Source organism: Fulmarus glacialis, unplaced genomic scaffold (assembly GCF_000690835.1).
Source record: "Fulmarus glacialis isolate BGI_N327 unplaced genomic scaffold, ASM69083v1 scaffold26717, whole genome shotgun sequence".
Classification (NCBI taxonomy): domain Eukaryota; kingdom Metazoa; phylum Chordata; class Aves; order Procellariiformes; family Procellariidae; genus Fulmarus; species Fulmarus glacialis.
The window spans coordinates 27259-41235 of NW_009222986.1; the positions used below are offsets into that span (position 1 = coordinate 27259).

Below are 13977 nucleotides of genomic sequence, written 5' to 3' on the forward strand. Positions count from 1 at the left end.
TTCTTTCTTCTGTCTGTCCATTATCCTCTGTCCTTCCCCATCAACCGAGTTCTATGCTATCGCTCTCTGTACGCCATGGCAATAAGTGCATGAGGATGGTCAGGTGCAGGAAATGAGAATCCCCAGGAGACTATCTGCAAAGTGGTACTGTCTTACGTTTTCATGTATGCTTTGGGGGAAAATTTTGAGAGGATGTTTATGAAATTGGGAAGTGGTATCAAGCTGGGAGGGGCTGCAAGCACCACGGAAAACAGAATTCAATCAAGGCTTGATGTTTTAGAAAAACAAATAGCCTGAAAATGGAGTTTAATTCCATAAAGTCAAGTACAAGGCTTTATATGTCATAGACCTGGCTAGGAGAGGTTCTGTAGAAAGCCTGTGTGGATTACATTTGGCCACAGGCTGAATGTCATCACCAGTGCTGTGTTCTTGCAAGTAGGCAAGTGTCATATAGGAATGTATGAACTGTCACAGCATCTCGGTTTTGTGGGGTAATCCTGCTTTACTTAATACTGGTGAGGGCTCAGCAGGAGTATTTGGTTTGGTTTGGCACCAGATTTCGTGAGAATGGACTGATTAGAGAGAGACCAAACAGAACTGACGGAAATAATCACAGGTCTTGAAGTTAACAATCTACAAAGACCGAAGGAGTTGTCGTGGTTGAGCTCACAGAATAGAAGAGGGAAGGAAACCTCATAGACTTTAGATATGTAAAGGGAGTCTCCAGGTGCATGATCACTGTCATAAAAAGGCACAGACCTAACCTGCAGCAAGTGAGATCCTAGTTGGAAATTAGGAAGCCTCCTGATGAGAAGGGCAGTAAAGCACTGGCACAGGTTGGCCACCCACCCTATGTCTAACCAGCTCTTGAAGAATCATTGAAAAGCAACCATTTGAAACCCCCTCTGCACACTTGTCCATTTTGCATGTGCCAGAGGCATCAAGCACAAGATCAGATACATGGCACTGAAAAATCCTGGCATCGGTGTGGCAGCTTTCATTACAGAATTAGCATAGGAATTAGATAAAACTGGTCAAAGCATAGAATAACAGCTAGAGGGGAAAGGCTGGTTGCAAATCCTTCTACATTTGTGGATCTGCAGCATTTTTAGGCAAGAATCCAGAACTGCTCAGCATGAATCCATGAAGGCTTTAAATGGTGGAATGGCTTGAGATTTTTCTCTTTTTTTTTTAAAGTGGGATTTTGTGATGCTTCTTGGTGAAAGCCAATTAGATTGGTTGACAGGAGAGTGAGGAAGATGCACCAGAGCAGATTTCTGTATGGCATAATAAAGCAAATTAAAGACCTTTTTGCTACCTGTCTTTTTATAACCAAAGAAATTAAAGGGGGAAAATGACTTTTCAGATCCATTGACACTATTGTATGCCTTACCAAGGGCCAGGACAGAAAAGATCTCTGTGATGCTTACTTTAGCCTCCCCCAAAGAGGTGCCTTGTACCGGTTCCTCCTACTAACATCATGACTGTCTATAAATAGGAGTTTGACGAACAGCCTTTTTTTTTTTTTTTTTTTTTTTTTTATCCCAAGCTTCAGTCACATGCTAGAAAGTGCTTTCCTCTAACTCGAGACTGCATTACAGTCCCTACAGCAGCAGCCTGGAAAGCTTGCTTTGCAGAAGAGCAGTTTATGTGGACACAGAGGATGCCGAGGAGGCGGAAGTGAGCTTGCACATACAAGAGACTTATCTGCAGTACCGTAGTTCTGTATTCACTAAAGGTAATAATTAATGTAGCCTCTAACAATTGACGTGCTTGTAACAAGCCCCTTTGGAGGCCACATGCAAAGGCTTTGTGTGTTTGTCACCAGGCCCATGGTTCACGCTGTGGGAACCTTTACTTCCCTGTGAGCAGAAAAGGGATCAATTTGAGCTTTTAAGGTAAGACAGCTGAGCTAGGGGAAGTTGATTTTTATGGCTGTTGAAAAGGGAGTAATTTCTTTGACTTACAGAGAAATATCGTTACCCAATATGCATTATTATTGTCATGTAATGTTTCTTTGCTTGTATCGGACCTTAGTTTACCTCTCTCCTACATGCACCTTTAGAGGGAGCTGTCTCTGGCAGTTACTCTTCTGTGAAAGATGGAGTTTATCAGCTAAAATGGTAACTGTATTAGTTCTGCGTATCACCTGATATGATTGGTTTCAGTGAGTTTATTAAATTGCAAAGCGTGTGTGCTTTAGCTGAATAAATGGAATCTACAGAAACTAGAATCAAATCAGAAAGGCTCCCCACGCACTTGTAACTGTGATTAGATCTCACTGAAATGGAGAGGTTTCTCAAATGGTTTACAGGAACTGCCTCAGTGACTAAGTGGCCTGGCTCTTCCTACCGTGTTCCTGATTTCAGAAAGACTGAATTAAATTGAAACTGCTTGGAGAACCTCATGCTTCTATAATAAAATAATCCATTTCTCTCATAGTGAGATATTTATAGCCAATTTCCCTTGCTTTTTTGTTCTTTGCAGATTGAAAGCTGCTGGGAGTAAGAAGTTGCCCTTCTTTCTTCTACTCTAGAAGACATGATTTCCAGGAAAGTGTTGGGATTTCTTGTCTGTCTGTTTGTTGTTACCGCGTTTATCTGGTAAGCATTTGCTGGCAAGCTTGGTCATATTTAAAACATCCTGTCTATATCTACACTGTGGTATAAAGCATAGTAGCAGAAAAATATAGGCAGTGCATTTTATGGAAAGTCCCTGTTAGAGCTGTAAGAAAGAACAGTGATTTGTACAATAAAGTAACACTAGTAGAGGGAGAAGCCTCCGAAGGGAGAGAGAAAAAAAGACCAATTGTGTCTAAATTAGGCTGCTAACACCGTATCTGACTCACAAACAAATGTTCAAGTACAGAATATTCCAATTACATTTTAGTTCAGGCCTTAAAAGAGATGATTATCTGTCTCTTCAAACAGTCCAAACTCACTCCAATGTAACTAGGGATAGCTTTGTAGCTATCAAACATTGTTGCTTTCAAACATTGAGAATGTTTGCAGCTTTGAGTATGCCTTACAGATTCTCTTGAGCAAACTCAAACATTGTTTGAAAGGAATCTGAGATCAGGAATTTCTATTAACTATTAAATTATTAATTATTAAATTATTCTTAATTATACTGTATTTCTGATGTTGCAATTTGCTCTTATTTCACATTGTGGGTGGTTGCATTTCACCAGCAGTTAAGTGATTGTATATAAAAATCTATATAGATTGTGATCAAAACTGAAGGGAGAAAAAAGCCTATGCAGCCTATTTGTCTGCTACGCAAATTAAAGGGGACACACACACAGCATTTAAAGTTCCATGAAGTGTCACATCAGTGTATATTGCATATTTATCCACTTTGAGCATTGCCTTGTGTCTCCATTTGTGTACGCTTGTCAAAAACGTGTAGACCTACATTTTATAGACCACTTGATGTAAATAAAAATACTTAGACCTGGATGTTATAAGCTTCTGGACTCATTTTGTCCTGAGCATCCCCTTTATGCCTCAGCAGCAGTATATTACATTAAAATGTGACCTGGATCCTACACTAATTAGTAAAGTAGACAAGCAGTTAGCTGGAGTTACTTCTCAAAATCTGTGCCAGATTCTGAGAAGATCTTGGAAATCCTAGGAAGATATCTTTCAACATTACCTATCTTTAAATGTTTCTTGGCTATCCCAGGATTATAGTGGGGAATGGAAAAGTGCACTACCTCCCATTTTACCTTCCTTGCCCGGAAATCTCGTAAGTATCCCATTTTGTATGTAATTAATAACACAGATCATCACAGCTGTACTTCACTGACAGTGTAAGTAGTTATTAACACGTAGTCACTTGTTCTTTATTTTATGAATATATAATTAGTCACTCTCTTAAAACAAAATGGTAATAATGCAACCTTTTCTGCTTTTGTCTGGTTGCCCTTCAGGACGGCTCTGTATTTGTACAGCATAAGCGAGACCTTGTTTGTTGTGGGTCACAGAGACCATGACTAACAGGTTAACATTGGCTTTATTATCAGGGTGTAATCACACACGTGCACATGTACACACAGGATCTCACTGTGCTTTGAGATGTGGATTAAGTATCCCAGCTCGCTAGATGGAGAAACATAAGTCAGAGAGGTGAAATGAACAATCGCATAAGGAGTTCTGGCAGAGTTAGGAATACCCCCCAGTCTCTTAATCATGTTCCTCCTCTTCACTCTACAATCTGTGCTTTCCACTCACTTTATGAATGTATTTCTGTTATGGCACCACTTGAGTCGTGGACCAGAAGCCTGGTCTCAGCAAAATAAAAGGGTAGCTGCTTCTCCAGAAACCTTACAGTTTAAGGGGCCAGCTTCATTGTGTGATGCAAACTAATGTACAGTTAACTGACTTAGCATGGGTCCTAAAAGCTAGCTCAAAGCTGCATAAAAGAGAATTTACACTGTAGAGGAGCAGGATACATGGCTTAAGTGACTTCACTGCCATAGCGGACCATAGCTGTAACATGACAAGCCACGGCTTTTCCCATCCTTTGTCATGACCTACTGATTTTGTAAAAACAAAACAAAAAAATGCAAATAGAAAAGGTGATCTCTTATAGAGACCTTTCTGATTATTTCAAGCCATTAAAAAAACATTGTGTCTAATAAGATGCTTATTTCTCTGAATGCTCTTTAAAGTGTGATATATTTCAGGTCATTCAGCCCTCCAGGTGAACAGGAACACTTATGTGGGGAATGGAGCATGCACATGACCAGTACTGGCAGTCCCCAACAAGCATGTGCTTCCCTAGATTTTGACCCCTAAACTTGATTTACCCACAGGCTCGGAGAGCTGCCAGCATCTCTCTGTCCTTGTTCTGCTGTGTGCTCTTTTTCAAAACTGTTACTCATCTGGCAGCCCTTGAAGGCGCGTACAGGCAGTGTCTAACTCTCTGTACCAGGCAGAGCAGTGTGTGCAGCAACTGGCGAGAGGACTTGGACAGCTGTCAATACAGCAGCAGGTCCTGAAGCTGAACCTGGTTCTTGTTTTAGGAAAAGCATTACAATCCCTTTCTTTCCCCACCCCATCATACAGCTCCATGAAACTCCAATATACAGAAGAGAAGCTAATCCAGCTTTTCCCCCAGTAAGTACTGGCTTTTTATTTCCTGACCTTCAAACTGCTGTTCCTTTCTTCCAGGCATATTCATGTATTATTCAGTGGATATTTCTTCCTTTTTACAGATTATTTTATCAGCAGCCAAGAGTGCTGGCTCCAAAGTAAGTTTCTTTGTTTGAAGTTTGTTGTTTGTTTCTGCTGACTTTGGTTTGGGTGCTCTGTGGCACTCACAGTTTCAAAGTCCTGGTACACACTGAACAGTACCTTGTTCCAAGAGAAGTCTAACCATATGGGTATATCTACAGCTGTCTATGCTGCTATAAGATTGAGTTTAGTCACTGTATACTTGCTAACATACCTACTGTAAACTCCCAATTAATATATTAGCACACACACACAGCCTGTCTACATGATTGCTGCCAGGAACTCCTTCTGAGATAGGAGATACATAATAGCTGGAAGACAGTGAGAAATACCTTCTGGAACTGTGCTGTAGCTGTAAGCAGCTGTGGGAGAGCTTTGAATCCATTTCAGGACAAAATGAAGCAAGTGCCTTGTATGACCTTCAGCAATGGTTTCAGCTAACCTGCTGGATTTTACACTGGAACAAATTGCAGGCACTCACACAGACAAGTCTCTATGAGAAGCAGTCAAACCAGCGAGTTTAAACAGACATAGAAGGTTTCAGGCAGCAGCAGCTAAGAAGTGACTTGCGCAAATGCTCCTTGTCAGCTCATGTTTGTTAGCAGTCTCCTTCAGTCCAGCTCCTATGACCTGACTCTTATCTCTAGCAGTTTGCCTTCAAGAGCCACCATTCTTTTGCATGTTAATAAACACACCCACTTGGTACATATCTTTTTTTCTTCCCCTCCGCCCCCTCCCCCCCCATTTCAGTAGGACATGCTAGGACTGAATATTTCTCTCTTCCGTATTGGAATAAATTAATGTACGAAATCAGCTAGTATATACTGGACTAAATGAGGAGAGAATCATGTAGCTTTTAGTGCTCTGTGTCTTCTGAAGGGAGTTCACTAGCACGCACTGAGAGGATGCATACCATGGAAATGAGTCATTGGGAAACCCAGTGCAGCCCTTTAAAATTGAAACGAAAAAAAGCCCTGCTTAGAGAAACAAACTTGTAGATTTCCTTCTCTCTCTCTCTCTCCCCCCTCTCCTCCAAGAAAGGATAATTAAGCCAGAAAGAGAACAGCTTGGTTAGTCCGTTTTCTACAAACCAAATTCTTTTTCCTGTATAATTTAATCTTTTAATCATATGCATTACTATAGGAAGGAGTGAAATTGTTATTCTCGTATCCACTCAGACTGAGAGTACTAGATCTGGGTTGAAAGTGTACTGCTGCCTCAGCCATCAAACTGCTCCCCACAGGTCCCTTTGTTTGGTTTTTGTGCGATTATTGCCTTGGGAGCGTGTCAGATGGGAGACTGCTTCAGCCTCCAAGTGTGGCCCTGTGCCGTGCATGACAAATTTCATTAGCAGAGTGCTACAGATCATGGTCTGGGGCGAATGTGAGTGGGCTAGGGTAAATTACACATCATAAATGACATCTTGTTTTAAAATCAAAAAGGTAAGAAAGAAGAAAGTTGAAATAGCATTGCATAGCTGTAATAGGGCATAATCAGACTCTGCTGCATGTATATTCAATATTTCCACTACCCACACAAGAGATTAAGGATTTTCTATAACTTTGTTACACATTTGAATGATGGCTCACATACAGAATTTTAAATTATATCTGAATGTGTTAAAGCTATATATAAATACTGGAAAAATAAACTCTCATGCTGCAAGCTATGTTTTAATAACACAGCAGTAGGGTATATTTTTATAATAATTTTCATATTGTTACTTGTGTTTTAATCTTATGTAGCAATCTGCATCAGACTGATAGCAAATATGCATAGCTTCTCATTCTGTAAGTTCAGTGGTCATTAAACTCTCCTCAGCAGAAAAGTCCTATGAGCTTAAATGAGATTTTAGTAAATCCTCGAGTTTTTGCCAATTTGCTAAACAGTGCTTAGTTTCATCCCAGGAACTGAAATGTCCATGCTTGGTAACCTTAAATAAGAGGGCAGGGAAAAAGATCTGAATATAATACCATCCATAATGAGTTAATGCTGATATACACACTCTTCTTCTAGCTGCCTTTTTAGTGTTTCTTTCCCATTTACTGGCCTTGAAACCAAAAGGGACAGTTACATTTCATTAACATTCCCTTTTCTTTTCCTTCAGGCGTCAGGATGTGCTGACAGTCACACCATGGCTAGCCCCCATCATCTGGGAAGGAACCTTCAATTCTGAGATCCTAGACAGTGCCTACAGGCCACTGAATCTCACCATAGGGGTGACAGCCTTTGCCGTTGGAAAGTAAGTGAACGACTCGGTGGGCACAGTTCTTGGGTTGATGTACTTCCTCTGTGGAAACATCATTTTGGCTTTTCTTGTCCTGAGCAGAGCTGAAATCTGTCCCAATCTGTAGTAAACTTTTATGCCCATGTATTGTGTCTGTAATCATACAAGCCTACAAGATAACAGACTCAGCACCCAGGGTACCTAAAGCATGGTCAGTATTTTTGAAGAACTAGCATGTGCCTTGGGAATTAGAACTGTAGATAGGTGGCTGGTTGATCAAAGCAGGGATAATCCACTTGTTCCTTGTCCTCCACTATACCTATTGCATGTGTAGTGTATGCATCCTTGCGGCAACAGCTAGTCAACACTCTTCATCCCTTGTCTTCTTCCATTCATCAAAGTACCCTTCATAATCCACCATGCATCCCCTTGTCTCTGCTGTGCTATTCATGTGTTGTGTCTGCACAGATACACAAGGTTTGTGGGCCGCTTCTTGGAGTCAGCAGAGAAACATTTCATGAAAGGCTATCGGGTGAACTATTATATCTTCACTGACAACCCTGAGACAATTCCCAATGTCCAGCTGCAATCTGGACGAAGGTTTGTCATTGTCCCCATGAAGAACTACCCCAGCTGGCAAAAGATCTCCATGCACAGGATGGAGGCCATAAACAAGCACATAGCAGAGACAAGCCATCAGGAGGTAGACTACCTCTTCTGCCTGGACATTGACATGGCGTTCTACAATGCCTGGGGGTCTGAGACCCTGGGTGATACAGTAGCAGCCATACACCCTGGCTACTTCAATGTCCCTCGAAGCCAGTTCCCTTATGAGAGGAAGAGCTCTTCAGCAGCCTACATCCCTGATGGAGAAGGGGACTTCTACTACGGAGGAGCTGTGTTTGGAGGGCTTGTCAAGAAAGTCTATGAGTTCACCAAGGCTTGCCACATGACCATCCTGACGGACAAAGCCAATGGGATCATGGCAGCCTGGCGGGAAGAAAGTCATCTCAACAGGCACTTCCTCTCCCACAAACCCTCCAAGGTGCTTTCTCCAGAGTACTTATGGGATGACAGGAAGCCAAAGCCCCCTGAAATTCACCTCATACGTTTTTCCACAGTGGATAAGAACTACAAAGAGATACGAGATTGACCATCTGATCCCTGCAGAGATGTCCTCCACACAATCAAACCCACTGAATATTAGCTCCCACAGAACATGCCCCACCATGAATTTTTGTTCCCAGTGTGAACAAACTGAGGAAGGAACACGTGGATAGTTTCTCTGGAGAACAGGAGTCTTAATGCATTTCAGAAGCAGCAGCCAAAGTGGAGGTGAGAATGAAAAGGTTTCTAGGTTCCTAATCTTTGTAAATACAAGCATCCCACTTGAGGCTGCAGCACACAAAAAGGCATTCAAAAGGCCAGTTATCAAATGCAAGGCTGTCCTTATAGCAAGGCTGCAAGTGCCTTTGCCTGAGTGTTTTCCTGAGGCCCAGCAGAAACTTAGCAAGATCAAAATAGTATTTGACATTCCTGTGGAGAAGGAGAAGACTTAGAGTTTTAGTAAAGACATTTTCACTTAAAAAAAAGAATTTTGCACGGCAATAAATTTTCATACATTGTGATTTAAACTTGTACCCTTTGTCAGGGTCAGTGAGAAACTTTCGCTCGGAGCAAGTTATCCCAGATTAGTGTGCAGCAGGATTTCTTGGACCTTCTCAGCAGAGAGCTGGTGCCAGCCATTGCCAGTAAGAACCCTGGTCTGACAGGACAAATAGTGTGAATTCATATAGCAGTTATCTTCCAAATTCCAAATCTGTGTTTTGGAGGCCTGAGTTTAGACAGAACTGGCACAGCTCAGACCCAGACTGAACTTCTTTTTTATTTCAATCACAGATGTGCTCTGAACATTTTCCCTGGTTCACATGTCTCTGTAGATCATGTAATCTTTTCCAACACAGAAAATCTGGTATTGAAAGGTTCATGTTCTTATCCGTTGCTTCAGTCCTTTCCAACTTTTCTAAGGTCTGTGAAATAAATTGGCTAGAATCTGCTGGAACTGACAGTAAGAGCTGATGCATTTCCAGCAAACAGGGTGATTTCATTTTATAATGAAATGCTCTAGTGAAACTGTGAGTTCAGTCTAGAGCTGGAAGTAGGCTGGGGTTAATGTTTTCTTTGCGTGAATGTGATGAGAAGCTGAACCAGGTGTTTTGCAGCCTTTAAAGCCTGACAGCTCACTTGGGCGAACAGGCCGGGGGGGTCCAAACACAGGGGAACAGCCACGGCTTGCCAAAGACAACTGCATAATTGTCAACTGAGGTCACAGCATGGAGGTTCATGTGCCACCTCCCTTGCCGCAGCACGTCTGCCATAAACATCTTCTCCATTACCTCCCAAGGCATGCTACTAAAATGCTGGGCAAGACTGTGCCATGCTGATTTAATGTGAGCAGGGAGAGAGACCACAGGGAGCAGCAGAGAATAGCAGTGCTGTACGGTGCGGAGAGGAGAAGCAGGGGTGAAAGGGCTAAGCTGATTGTTTCTAAGGGAACAGTTTAAAAAAAAAAAAAAAAGAAAAGAAAAAAGGCTCATTTGGCAGAGAGAGAAAATGGGGAAGAGGTGCCTGACTCTCCTTGTTTCTCTTCACATGAGAAAATTGCTGTATGGCAGTGTATCAAGTATTCAAAGCTTTAGGCCCCACTACTGATTGCAGATGACTTAACGAGCCATTTCAGTCCTGTATGAGCAGGCTGAAAATGGCACTTGCCAGTGTCATCGTAGGCATTTCATCCTCCAGAAGACTAATTAGAAAAGCTTTCACAGTACCCATAATATATATTGGGTACACAAAATACTTCCAGCCCAAAACACTTAGTGGCAGCTGGGTCTGTTGATTCATGCTTTATCCAGCAAAGGGTCTACCCTATATATCCAGACTGTTCTTAGTGCTGTGGTGCTGGATGAAGACACCCCTCTATGTAACTAAACCAGAACTGAATCTCCTGTGAAGATGTCTGTATTTGGTAACCAGGCACATCATCTAAGCCAAAAGGGTGAAGAAAGATCCTTATCCAAATATTTCCAAAAAGATATAGTCCCACCAAACCCAGGATTAATACTGTATATTTCTTATTTGTAAAACAGTTGTGTCTGAAGGCCATGACTGAAACTAGGGTCTCGTTATGCCAGTTGCTATATATATGCATATGGATTCTTTTACAAGCCAGAAGGAACTGTCTAGTCTAATCTGCCTAGGACAAGCCAGGTAACTTTGTCTCCCGATATCAGTATCAAGCTCAAAATACATAGCTGGGCTGTGCTAGATCTCTTAGAAAAGCATTCAGATCCAATAAAAACATGAAGTGATATAGCAGCCACAAATCCGTAGATCAGCTGCGCCAATGGCTAATTCCCCTTATGCCTTAATTCTGCTCTAAATTGGTCTATGTTTGCAGCCTGTTTTTGCAGCCATTTGGCTTCATTCTGCCATACTAACTTACTTGAATTCCTGTGCAGAGATTCATAGCCTATACTAAAATCACCATGAGAGGAAGTTCTCCAGCACAAATGATGTGTGATAGAGGGTGGTCTATGTTTCCAGGGTACCTGTTCTGAAAAATTTTTGTGAAAGGCTTGGTCTCCGGCTCTGCTCCCTAGCCACCTTTTGGCCGAATCCAAGACCCTGTGATTGACACAGTAATAGCCTGATTTGTGCAGTGCCAAACATATTTATCTTCCTGGCAGGCCTGCAGCTTCTCCCCGGGGGAAGGTCTTGTATCACATGTTACGTGACACAGTTCTGCTCGACAGAGCTGTGATTTGAAGCGGTACCTAGAAACTCCCTCTGTCTCCAGGGAGCAGATGAATGTGACTGCAGAAACACATTCCCCAGCGCAGTGTGGGAGATGCTCCCTGAATCAGCTCATGTCCTTCTCTAATTAAAGAAAGCCTGGACTTCTGTTGTCATCTCCTGCTGATTAATCCCCTTCCCCCAACACCAGTAGCAAGCTTTCCTTCTCTCATTTGGATTGTACAGCCTGAGGAGTGTGGGAGCTTCACAAGGACCTACTTTCTGACCTGAATTCCCTGCCACCATCCATTGTTCAGTGGGGAAACTGAGGCACGCGGTAGCAAGGTAGCAGACCGGCACTCTTGCATGTGTGGTTGAGGTCTTCCTCCATTCATCACAGGGGACAATGCTGTCTCAGATGTCCTTGTGCCAAGGGAATTTGGACTTGGAAACACACACGCAGTACTGCATGAAAAGTGAATCACCACATGTAAATAAATCATCAGCCGATTTACACTGCCTGAGGATCTGATCATACTTTCAAGGTATTTCTGACTCAAGCCCTGTTTGTCCTTAAGCAAACCTCAGATCAGTAGCTTGTTGCCTTCCCAAGAGCCCCTTGTTCCATCCGTCCCTTTCTGCTTGGCTGGAACAGACTCATCATTCATTGTCCATCTAATTTAAGAACTCATCTGACAGGCTTTTTCTTTCCTTGTCCCGGCTGGTGACTTGCATGGTGCATTCATCCCCAAAGGGAAAACTTCTCGGGGGGGGGGCAAGAAACAAAAACTTCCGCACTGAATATGATCCTAGGTGGAGCCAGACCGTGATCCTCTCATTTTCCCCACTGATAGGACAAGAATCATTTCCACTAAGCCAGACTTGCACACTTTTTCTCTCCTATTTGGATTTCCTTAACCCTCCCACAGGTGGTGTTCCTGACATTATTGACCAGAAATGTCACTTTGAACCACTGTGATACGCAGCAATAGTTATGAAAGGACTGGCCTAGTCAAACCTTCTCTGTGTGAGATCTGTGGCTTTGGGGCATGGAAATTAAATGGTCTTTGAGCAGACACAGATGAGGAAAGATAAGAACATCAGTTATACATTCCCTGCACAAAACCAGCTTGGGGAATAGCCATGTGCATCTGGCTGGCTTAATGCAGCAAAAGCAGCACAGTGGTGGAAGGGAGCTGGAAGGCTGTGAGCTCCCTGCCAGAACGGCTGGTTTTACTCTCCTACCTTTTGTCTTACCTGTTTAGCCTGTGGCTTTTCAAGAAAGGGACTGTCTCTTGTTGTGTGTCCACACAGGAACTGCTCTTGGTCACTCACTAGTGAATGTGAGATACACAAAGAGAGTTTCTTTCTTAGCAGGGATTTGCTCTAATCTCAAAGGGCAGCTCCAGGCACCAGGGTTACTATTTTCTCCCCCCTGCTCTGTTTCACCTCGTTGCCCCAGCAAGTCCCCGTGGGATCCCCAGGGGTGAAACATGCAGAGAGCAACGGCTGCTCTCCAGGTGGAGTGACAGTGACAGTGATGGGCACTTTCAGGGACAGGAGGAACTGGAGAAGGAATTTACAGGAATGGGTTGCACTTTACTGATGCTAAATCCCCAATCCTGCAGTCCTGCCCCACACGTAGGTCCACACAATCAAGTAATTTAGGAAAGCATTGCTAGCAAAATGCATCGAAGAAGTGACTTTTAAATGTCTGCCTACCCACCCGACTCCCTCCTTTCTCTAAGTGTAAGAGTAATGCTGTACTGACTTGACTTTTCTTGGGCTATATTTAGATTAAACATAGATCCACCAAATGTCGCTGTTTCATGTAAAACTAGTATAAAGTCATACGAATAGAAAGGCAGTTTTAATCAGAAATCTCTGCTGCTTGTATGCCCACCTCACCCCCCTGCCCCCCCGCTGAACCTTTAGCTAATGTAAAGCAAGTCAGATGAGTACAAATTACTTTTAAAAAGTGCTTCATTCTGGGGTTTTTTTGTAGTGAGTTTTGCCAGCAGCAAATTACATAGTTATAGACCTTTTGAAGTATGTATTTTTCCCACTGTTCAGCACTGACACCATTACTATAATTAGAATGATGTTGCTCTGTAGCAGCATCTAGTGCCAGAGCGAGAGGCCTGGCAGCACCTTCTCCTTTCCTGGCTACGCTCCCCATCCAGAGCTGCCGGTTCTGCTGGCCTGGAGCCACGGAGGAGCGGGACGGTCAGACGTGATGGGCTGTGCCTTGTCACTAGAATCGTAATTCCCACTGCGACCCTGGCAAAGTTGGTTCTTCCCGCTCGGTGGCTCCGGGGCAGGGGGCTGTTAGATGCGGTGGCACTTGGGTGGGTGCCGGGTGTGTTGGTTCCCAGGAGTGCGGTGGCCGGCTCTGCACCCCCGAGCCAGGAGCATTGCACCGGCTGGGTGCACTCGGCCATGGAGAGTGACGCAGCCTTCTCTCAGCGTCTGCTTCTCCTGACATCACTCTGCAATGGCACATGTCATCGGCCTCATAAATATAAACTATGGGTACTGGAGCCGTTCACATGCAGCCTCTCTGTTTCCAGGGCAACCCCGCTCGCTCAGCCTCCGCTGTCTCACCAGCTCACGCTCCAGCACACCGACCGCGCACCGAAATCTCCAGCAGCTTTTTCCCCGGGTCCCTCCGTGCCCCCGTTTCGGGTGTTGGGTTGAGCAGAGATGAGGCAGCCGGGG

At 43.5% G+C, this 13977-nt stretch overlaps 1 protein-coding gene across 1 annotated transcript; it reads left to right on the top strand.

Moving 5' to 3' along the window:
* Positions 1 to 2541: 2541 nt before the first annotated feature.
* On the top strand, positions 2542 to 8959 carry GBGT1 (globoside alpha-1,3-N-acetylgalactosaminyltransferase 1). The gene is made up of 7 exons (XM_009581648.1): positions 2542 to 2603; positions 3685 to 3747; positions 5070 to 5120; positions 5219 to 5254; positions 7345 to 7479; positions 7933 to 8693; positions 8737 to 8959. The coding sequence occupies exons 1-6, from the start codon at positions 2542 to 2544 to the stop codon at positions 8615 to 8617; spliced, it is 1032 nt and encodes a 343-aa protein (XP_009579943.1). The 3' UTR covers positions 8618 to 8693; positions 8737 to 8959.
* The last annotated feature ends 5018 nt before the right edge of the window (positions 8960 to 13977 follow it).